The 10,629-nt window shown below is 34.2% G+C and overlaps 1 protein-coding gene across 1 annotated transcript; it reads right to left on the bottom strand.

Moving 5' to 3' along the window:
• Positions 1 to 1,546: 1,546 nt before the first annotated feature.
• Positions 1,547 to 10,092, bottom strand: LOC109069923 (START domain-containing protein 10-like). Its single transcript, XM_042738568.1, has 6 exons — positions 9,758 to 10,092; positions 6,873 to 7,020; positions 5,894 to 5,997; positions 4,524 to 4,641; positions 3,751 to 3,803; positions 1,547 to 2,374 (listed from the first exon to the last, which is right to left on the bottom strand). Exons 1-6 carry the CDS (start codon positions 9,902 to 9,904, stop codon positions 2,156 to 2,158), a joined length of 789 nt encoding a protein of 262 aa, XP_042594502.1. The 5' UTR covers positions 9,905 to 10,092; the 3' UTR covers positions 1,547 to 2,155.
• Between the last annotated feature and the right edge of the window lie 537 nt (positions 10,093 to 10,629).

Below are 10,629 nucleotides of genomic sequence, written 5' to 3' on the forward strand. Positions count from 1 at the left end.
GTCTTTTAAATGCTAATTTAATAGCTATCGTTTTGTGTAAATCCTAAAGACATATTTAAATAATATTTTAACTTCACATATTTTTATTACATTTAAGGCTTGAAATGACACACACATCACATAGGCTATATCTCATATATCATCCCGAGCATGCTTTTTACTGACATTGACTGACACCTTGCTAACAAATACACTCACTTCATATCTATAAATATAGCTCTAACGAATATTTCCAGCATTCTTGCAAATCCTACAGGAAAATCTTATACTGTCATATTGTGTGACATCATGAGTATTCTGGTAAGTTCACAGTAGGGTGTATTTATAAGTGTGGGAACATAGGTTCAAAATGAAGATGATGTGAAGAAAGGCATGATCTGTTCTGCAAAAGCAATAGGACTTTGTTGTGAGAGAAAGCCGGAGGGTTCACTTATGGAGTTTCCTTTTTCTCCCCTAAAGCCCAATCTGATTGATGTAGGCAGGAACTGTTTCAAATGGGAAGCAGGAAGTGTCTGAAACAATAGAGGTTTTGAGGAGTGGTCCCCAGCTGTACGTTTATGGATGAAGAAAAAGGATACCGTTGTGGATAAACTTTCCTCGCTGCCAAAAGAAAGAGGAAAGCATTTCTACTCAAACAACAAATCCTTAAAGCTGAGAAGTACAAAAGTTCATTTCTAAATGCTCATCATAAATAAAAACACTAAACAGAATTTCCCTCAGTATTATATAACCTGTTGGATACAAATGATGAGCACAACTTATGATATCTAGCATGACTTATTATCATTTGTATTAGTATTAGTAGTACTAGTAATATTATTTATTTATTTATTTATTGGTTGAAAGTGTTTACCGTTGCATAAAGAAAATATATTTCCTTATATATTATCAGTCAATATATTAAATTATTTAATGTATACAAAAAATATTACAGAATATGTTGTATTATTATATTAGGAATTGCCACTTTTAGTACTGTATCAAAAAAAGATGTGACTATACTGATATCATAATGTATGTAATTTTATGTTCAGTAATACTTTTAAAAAATATTTCAATGTATATGTGTTAGAATATGATACTGTGTTTATAAATATATTTGAACATATGCTATTTACATGTTAACATTTATATGGGAACATGTATGTGTAATATATGTACACAATATTGCACATACATGATTATATATATATATATTACATACATGAAAATACATATAGTGTTATATATCAGTTATAACCATGTTTACATGATTATATTTTATGTTTTAGTAAACACCTTTTTTTATATACCATCATGTACTGTATATTTTATATGAAATGTACAACTATGCAAACAATAAAGTGAAATAAACGTTTATAAATGTATTCAGCTTTGTGTATACCTTTAACTAATGAAAAATAAATATGAATTGAGTTTTTATATTTTTCATGCGTATATTGCAGTATATTGAACAATACGAGCACTTGTTTTCTATGGATTGTTTTATAAACAATTAAATACTTCCAAAAAGCTAGTTTTAGAAATACAAGAGCAAACTTTTTATTCTTCAGACTTTGAGAAAAATGCCACTGAGTTAAAAGCACACAGACAGATCCAAATGTACTACACAGAATTGATTTTTTACAGCCCCTGAGGTCTTTTCAAGGCAGTGAAATACACACAGATCTTTGTCACTTTAAAGAAAAAAAGGGTGGAAGTCCTTGCAGTATCACACAGGAAATCTTCACCTCAGAAAAGATGGTGTTTTATCCGTTGCATTACTGCTTGACAGAATGACAAAATGAGTTGTGCACCGTTTAAGTAATTTAATAAAGTCACAATAATACAATACATCTGCATTGTGCACCGGAAACGTTGAGTAATAAAGTTAATACACTTCCAAAGTATTTACTGACACTGTTTAAGACATTTTACACTTGATAATTTGATCATACACTATAAAACATATCAGTTAAACACGTCTAACCAGACCCTTCCTCAGTGTATGGACATAGAATGGAGGTCTTTAAATCTCTGCAAAACAATATAATGTTATTTTGTTCAATCCAAAGAATGTATGATTTACAAATGCAAGGGAAGCATCCTCGTCTGAGAATGACGCACCGTCGCTTTCACATACACACAGAACACAGGAGAGTCAGTGTGTGTTATCTTAGGTCTCATCATCATCGCTGTGGTGCTGGGCTTTCTCCTCATTCACGCTGCTCTCATCGATGTTCTCCAGAGAATCAGCTCTCTGCACTGTCAGGTCAGCGACACTGATGCAGGGTAGCGTGTTTTGCTCTGGGTACCTCCACGGCTTCAGGTTGGGCTCGTGTTTCCGTTTCCACTCCGGGTACTTTATGCAGGCTTTGTAAATCTTTTTCATGGCCTGTGGAGAAAAAGGATGAAAGATCTGGACCATGCATTTTATATATGCTTTTATTTTCATGTGGCCATTATAAAATTTCTTGTATGAGATGCACATTTCTAACCACTAGATGGCAGCAGAGGAAAACTGAAATTTGGGATTGATAACATGAGCTTGGTTGTTGAGTTTTTTAAGCAGTAATCAGTAACTAAGGTCATGGGAGGAATTATCTACATTTAAAAAAAATCTTATTATTAAAAGTTATATGCATAGAAATTCAGTTCAATAATATTTCCCAAAAATACTGTTTTTGGCTTCTTTTAAAACCAAACACAGATGTGACCCTGGACCACAAAACCAATCATAAGGGTCAGATGATGTATGAGATTCATACATCATCTGAAAGATACAACTATTTGAAAATCTGGAATCTGAGGGTGCAAAAAAATCTAAACACTGAGAAAATTGCCTTTAAAGTTGTCCAAATGAAGTTCTTAGCAATGCATATTACTAATCAAAAATTAAGCTTTAATATATTTACAGTTAGAAATTTACAAAATATCTTCATGGAACATGATATTTAGTTAATATCCTAATTATTATTGTTATAAAAGAAAAATCTATAATTTTGACCCATACAATGTATTTTTGGCTATTGCTACAAATGTACCCAGTGACTGTTTTTGTGGTCCAGGGTCACAAATGTATTTATTAAATTTCCATATATGAAATGTATTGTCATAAGAAGTAAAAACATATGTGAAACCTAGTAGACACTGAAAAAAATTCAGATATTAACAACCAATACAATCGTTTTTAACATATATGTCATGTACATGTAGATCCATCCTCAACCCCATCGATACATTTTGATATTACATAAGTAAATATAAAGGATAGACATATATTTTTAAAAGAATATTACAAAAACATACAGATTTTTGTGTATGTTTTTAATAAAGTTAAAAAAGCATATATAAATAAAACATAAATTGAGGATTGTTGATTTATATTATTGTATAAAAATATATTGAAGACATATATTGTTGCAAGATATATTACCATATGAAAAAAATCATTATATCGATATTATTAGCATGTGTACATATACACATTTTACTATGAGGTTTTTATATATGTTAAAAACATATATCCTCATCTACCCAGAAAATGTGTGTATGTAATATAGGTAATGTGAATGTGCCTTATAGGTAACAGATATGGCACTATATACAGTAGTACATTTCCATGTGAGAAAACATTAAATTATCTTACTTAAATCCCAAATTTTTGAATGTTATTGTATGTGCCATTCTTAACATTTTTAATATCTCAAAATGCTTTTTACACATATTATGCAAATAAATTATCTAAATCAAGAAAGAAAATGTACTTACCTTGGGTGCCACTAATTGTGAGGCCCTGTTTACTACCCACTTGGGTAAAGACCCTGAAAAGAAATGGAGATAAATATATTGCTTTAAAAATATGCTCAGAGAATAAAAATCACCATTAATGTAATAGACGTATTCACAACCTGAATGAAGCTGCAATAGTAAAATAGTTAAAATTTTTGGATGTTTTTTAATCTGGTTTTTACACTGTAATTTTGCCTTTCTGTCCCTGGAGTCTGCTGTAAACTGAATCTTAGTGTCTATCCCACAACGTCACAAACAGCTGGTGCATCACAGCAACGGAAGACATTAATAATCAAAGCCATCGCTCCGAGCAGCATGGAAAAGATGACATCAGCAAATCCATAAAATATGTGTAAAGCAGGAGTTTCAAAGGCTTCCTGACTCCCCACTCTGTACAGCAAAAGAGCATGAAGAAAAATAGCGATGGCTAGGCCCTCAAGACATTACATAAAATTACTCCATGAAATACGCATTAGTCTAAACACATGCATTTCTGCACTCTTTTTTTTTTTATGAAAGCAAGATGAAACTGCACTGCTTTTTGAAACGTGGAAGCGTTTTTGTATATACACCAACAACCGAGACTGTAAACAGCCTAAGAGTCGTGTAAACAGGTAAGTTCATGGTGTACTTTTCCACCAAAAGAAAGGTCAGTCTGATGCTGTGACTCCAGCATACTTATATTTAAAGACGACACCTTTATTTTTCTAGGTATTTTACTGTAAATGATAGTGAAAACTAGAGAAGTTCACCTCGTGGATCCACTTGCGTCAAGTAATAAAGAGTGCAGCAGTTCGCTCCGTTGGACTGGATCAAGTACCCAGTGAGCAATGACACAGCTCTGACATAGTCCTTCTTTGGTGGGTATTCCTGAAAAATTACAACAGTGAGCATTTTGTTTCATTGGAAGGAGTCAGTGTTTAAAATTGTAAGATTGGATAAGATATACAAAGAGTCTGACCTGAGATATTTAAGGGATGGTTCACCCAAAAATGAAATCCTGTCATCACTGACTCATGTTCTTCCAAACCTGTATGAGTTTCTTTCTACTGCTGAAAGTAGAAGATTTTTTGAAGCAAACAGTTGCTGGTCTCTACATGGGAGTCAGTGGGGAACGGCAACTGTCTGGTCACCCATGTTCTTTAAAATATCTTATTTTGTGTTCAGCAGAAGAAGGAAACTCATATAGGATTGGAACAACAGCAGAATTTTCTTTAAATAGTTGGTCACTGTCTCAAAATACACTCCAAAGTGAATCATACACAGCTACGCACTGAATAAATAAATATGTCAACATAAAATATAGATTTGAGTTCAGTTTCTTTTAGATTTTGACCTGTGTCTGATCATAAACTGGCTGGAATACACTACACAAGTTTTGCCAAGAGTTTTTTTTGTATGTGTGTGTGTGTGTTTTACATTTTCTTGCAACGAGTCGCATGTTTATGTGTGAGTTTGTTGTGTTCGAAACAACTTGAAAGTCTGTTAGCGATCAAGAGTTGTTTATTGTGTCCAGTTTTTCAATGTAAATATTTGCAATGTTGACAGTAGTGTTTTAAAATCTGTTCAGATTTTAAAAGTTGTGTAGTGCATTCCAGCCTTTATACAATATATATACCGCAACTATATTAATCAAAAATTGAGACACAAGGTAGCACCAATTGGCTTTGTATGAAATGCATGTTTCAGTTGCACGAATGAACAGATATATAGCATTGTCCTGGACAACAGCCAATATTAGTAAACATCTGACCACCACTGACCAATCAGAATCAAGTATTTTAAAGAGCCGTACAATGAGCTGATTTATTTCAGATTTATTTCAAGACATCTTGTGTCAGATTTTCCATGGAGAAAACAATGAAAGACATAAGCCTGTTGACGCTAGACATGTAATTATTCATTACAACACGGGGATTTGATCACCCGACGCTCTACTTGATACCTCTGTCAGACTTTTGCCACTGATCAGGCCTCTTCTGTTTCAAGCGCCTCGAGACCGAAGTTCTGACCTACATACCAACTGACATACTGTTTCAGACTATATTGTTACCTCTGCCAAAATGTCTCTTAAAATCAGAGCTTCTACAGACCTTGCAATCCAGACCAAACACAGACATACCGGGTGTTTGACAGAGTAGTTGATTATCAGATAGTCATTGCCAAGAGGAAGCCATGACCGCATGGTGACAAAATCTCTGTTCTTCAATGGACTTGGACATTTCCCTGTGAATAAACAAGGACATGCTTTAGAGGCCTGGTAAAGTATGAAAAGACAAGAAGGTAAACCACTGCATACTAAAATAGATATTTAAAAAAAAAAAAAAAATCTGCCAGGACATTATCCAGTAATTGTATTTTTAACTCTAAAACGCAATGAAATGCAAAATTCAAAATACGGGTAAAATACCTGTAACAAATAAATGACTTCATATTAATACAGTATAGTGTGCCCTATTTTTATGTTGTTGTTTTTTTACAGTGTATTAACTATTTTAGATGATGTTTAAATAAGTCTAACTCTCGCAAGATGTTTCCTATAAGCTTTGTTCTCACAACATAGCTTAAAACAGCATTTTCTGCTTGTTTTCTTACTCATTATAATTGCAAATACTTAAAAAATGGTTTTGTATGTTGATCAGAATTGCATTTTGTATTTTAATACACTGTAAAACGTTGTAACCTGCAATTGTTACCTTAAATATATTTCTATTTCTACCTGATTTAACCCATACATTTTTTTCATGTTTGACTTGAATAAATTTTACAAGGGACTCCTCTTGTACTGTCACTTTAAATTACTCTCATCAATGTCCCTATATAATTTATTGGTGATATCCATGCATAGTATATCTGAGAGTACCGCAAGACACTCGCTTAACCATAAACATCCCAATTATTTTCGTCATTGCAGTTTAACTGTAGAAATTGCACTACATCATAGAATGCAGCGCAGCCACCCACAACTTTTATATGGAATCTTACAATCTTCTTAGTAAGAACAAATGGGCTTTATTAAAAAAAAAGTGTGTTTGTGTGCTTCGCCAGGAACATGGTGGAAATAACAGCTCAGTTGAGACAGAAACAAAGGACTGACTCACAGGAATAATATCCTACATCTGCGTTAACTGTCAGTCGTCCAATATCGAAAGTGTCGATCATGTTAGTGTCCCATTTTTTCCGGTAGCTCGTGTCATGCAAGACATCGTAGAGAGTCTCTGCCGTCACGTCCTTGCACACGATTCTCATCTAAGAAAAAAAATAAGACACTGTCTCATTGAGTCATTCAAATCTTAAGAACTTTTCCATTACAGTTGAATACAAAGTTCACAAAGTATGTTGAGTGGTGAAAAATCTCCTGTAGTTTTCCGTCTGGTGCAGCCGTGATAAAGTGCTGACAGATTTTGAATGCACTCTGTTACTGGGCAGATGAGAAATGAAAGCTTTTCACTGTGCTGACAAAGGCCTGCTACCATTATACATAGATCTATTCATTTCCTTATCTTTAAAAGCCCTGCCTTCTGTGTGACTCAGCCACATCATGTCAAAAAGAGTAAAAGTTGACACAGCAAACAGTAAGCATAAAAAGGATCCTCAGTGGAGTGAGAGATACAGTGGAGCTTTAGATTTAAGCATGATGGCTTGCATTTGTATTTCAAGCCCCAATGTTTTTCCATGTATACTGTAGCCACCTTATCCTGGGTTGCAAGGAGGGTCAGGTAAGCATGAATACATCAAATGCAATGTGATCAGATATTGTATGGCTCTACGACGCAAGAAACCGTGTAACCCAATCAACTCTACCCTGGCATCATTTAATAATTTATTCCCAACCCCCTACAACCCCAGCTTGATCGGTTGCTGCTCATTTCCATTGGGTTCCTTGGAACAAGTTTTATTTAGTCTCTATGAATGGAATGTCGTCAAAGCCTACAAAGCTCAATTATTCATGAAAAGAACGCATCGGTGGCCCGGAGAGCTGCGTGAATTATTGACGAAGGCCTGTCATCTCCTTTCATTTTTGCAGGCGTCACAGGTCTAAATAATTTTTAAACTGTTGCTGAAACAGCCCTCATGCATAGGTTCTCGAATCGGGACAGCTTTTAGCCATTGTCAGAGAGGTCAACAGAAGTGCTTTTACACAAAAAAAACTCTGGTAAGCCAGCAGGAGGGGCTCAGGTTTCCTCATCTGAGCCTGCTTTTACTATGGTTTTCCGCTCTTAATGTTTCAGCACATCTCATGAGTGCAGTCCGCCCCTGAGAGACCGCTCTTTCATCTCAGAGACTGTGGATCATGAAGCAGTCAGGCCTGGCCTGCCCCACTGTACGCTGAGATCCCCTGGGCAAATGGCCCATAACCATATCTCTGTTTGTTTCTTTAAGATTTTCTCTGAAAAGGTCTGGCATCTGTGAGGAAAGCTACTGTTCAGGAGCTTAAAAGATATGCTGTACTACTGTTTTTGCACAGCGAAGACTAATATACTGCGGTTCCAAAGGCTAAGTATATTCAAGCCTTTGGTTCATATGCTGAAACTTTGTATACATTTTTTGTAAAACTAAATATGAAAAATATACTACTACTACTACTACTACTAAATATAACAAATACTAAATAATAATTGTATTGTTTTGAAGAAAAAAATTCAGTAAAACAGTAATATTCTGAAATGTTTTAAAACTATTTGAATATATTTTAAAATGTAATTTATATCAGTGATTCCACAAAGCTGAATTTTCAGCATCATCACTCCAGTCTTCAGTTTCACATGATCCTTCAGAAATCATTCTGATTTACTGCTCAAGAAACATTTTTTTATTCAAAAGGACAGCCATTATTTGAAATAGAAATCTTTTGCAACATTATGTCTTTACTGTACCTAATAATAATGCAGGTGCATGAGCTGTAAGACAAAACTATAAATCAATATACAATGGCTGTTAGACACAAAAAAAGGTGATGTGGTTACAGCAAATTACTTCCTAAAATGCACAAGCCAATAGAACATTATCTCAGTATTGTTAATACGTTAATAATATGCCATATTGGAAAATCCAGCTTTGGTGTTTTGTGACATAGCAACTGGTTTCTAGCTGGTCATTGTTGCTGCTCTATTCCAGTTAGACAAGTAAACTATTTATTACATGCTAATGTGTATTTCTTAGCTAACACAGTTACTGTTCTAAAAGTTACTAGTATATTTTCTAGATTTATCTGTGCTTATTTATTAGATACTATTACTTACTTATGAGACACTAACATCTTTCCAAATTGTTACTAGCCACATTTCACCAATTACAATCTCTTATTATTATTATTATTATTATTATTATTATTATTATTATTATTATTTTCATGCTAAATCATGAATTAACTAAATAATAAAAAGTACCAACAACAATTGGAAAAAAGTTTAACTAGTAAAGGCAATATCTGCACCACAGATCCCCTTGAATTCAATGGCAAACATATATAGTTGGTCACTAGTTACCAAGTAGGTAGGGCTGGGCGATATGAGCAAAAATTAATATATCTGTATTTTTTGGCTGATTTGGCTGATATCGATATTATTGGTATTGCTTCATACCTTATCGCTTATAAAAAATATATCGATATATTGTACAAACTTGATATACCGCCCAGCCCTAGTAGTAAATAAATAATTAGACCTATTACTAGTGACTAATTGAATCGATAGGCTACTAGTCACTATTGGATTACTAGTAATTAAAAAAGTAAAAGTAACGCAAAAATATAGTTAGTTGTACAGAATAAATGTTAAAACAGCTTGCCATATTATGCTGCGTTCTCCAGTAAACGAAGGATTTGTTTACTAAGCAAAAAAATATTACAGAGAATCTATTTTTCATAGACATTTAGATGATGATCTGTAATATCGAAAATATGCAAGAGTTGGTCTTATTTTATACGTTAATGCACTAGTTGGTGAGTGTGTGCGTCTATTGATCCGCATTGCAGCGCACTTGCCTTGAGTTTCTGCACAGTTTTGCACTCCTCGTCTCGACACCAAACCGTCACTCCTCCTTTATTATAACGGGCGACCCAGCCATCATGACTTTCACATTGATCTCGGAAAGATAAGAAATCGGTGTCGTCCGGTATCTGGACTGGCATCTTGCCTCCCGGTGCTGTGAATTAGACAGGTCTGCAGGGCTAAGCTCCTCTCATAAATGATCCGTTCGTTTGTGCTCCTCTCTTCACCGATGATTTCCAGTTAGTTTTGGATGGTTTTTGCAGTTTAGTCTAACTGTTGCACCTCTGCTCACTGTGTATCGTTGTATCTAATGTATGTTGGAGCAGGTGTATTCAGGCGCGCTGGAAGCTGTTTCATGCGGGGGGGGCTGAGGGCTGGGTTGGAAAATATGTGACGTCATTATGTTGTGACTGACGACATGAAATTTCTCTACTAGTCTTCTCCCCTGGCTTGATTGTTACTATGTTATACACAAAAATTGTACTTGATGTACTTGTACTTTGATGGTTTAATAAAATAAAAAATAAAAAAAAATAATTAAAACAAAATCTCTGTACTGTGTAGGCTATGTGTTGTAGCCATTAAAGAAAACACATATTTGGTTTCATATTTGTTTAAATATTATAGGCTAATGTAATTTTTTATTTATTTAATCAATAGCTTTATTATGAAAGTGAGCATGCAGCATGAGAAAGATATGATACCTCATGCTCAATAGCTATGAGACATGGAGTAGGTAAGACATGATTTTGACCACTTTATTGAGTTTTTTTGTTTTGTAGAAAGACTCTGTTTAAAACAAGATTTTCGTTTTGTATAAATTGTATCTTAATTTTGATCAATATTTTTATCAACCCATTGCCTG

Source organism: Cyprinus carpio, chromosome B14 (assembly GCF_018340385.1).
Source record: "Cyprinus carpio isolate SPL01 chromosome B14, ASM1834038v1, whole genome shotgun sequence".
In the NCBI taxonomy this organism is placed as follows: domain Eukaryota; kingdom Metazoa; phylum Chordata; class Actinopteri; order Cypriniformes; family Cyprinidae; genus Cyprinus; species Cyprinus carpio.

What these genes read in the sequence shown, in the direction of transcription:
- LOC109069923 (XM_042738568.1), bottom strand. Translation starts at nt 9,904, where the DNA reads ATGCCAGTCCAGATACCGGACGACACCGATTTCTTATCTTTCCGAGAT. An exon ending in AGATGTAGGATATTATTCCT is followed by an intron (nt 5,998 to 6,872) that starts GTGAGTCAGTCC and finishes GTTTATTCACAG; the next exon opens with GGAAATGTCCAAGTCCATTG. An exon ending in ACTACTCTGTCAAACACCCG is followed by an intron (nt 4,642 to 5,893) that starts GTATGTCTGTGT and finishes GTAATTTTTCAG; the next exon opens with GAATACCCACCAAAGAAGGA.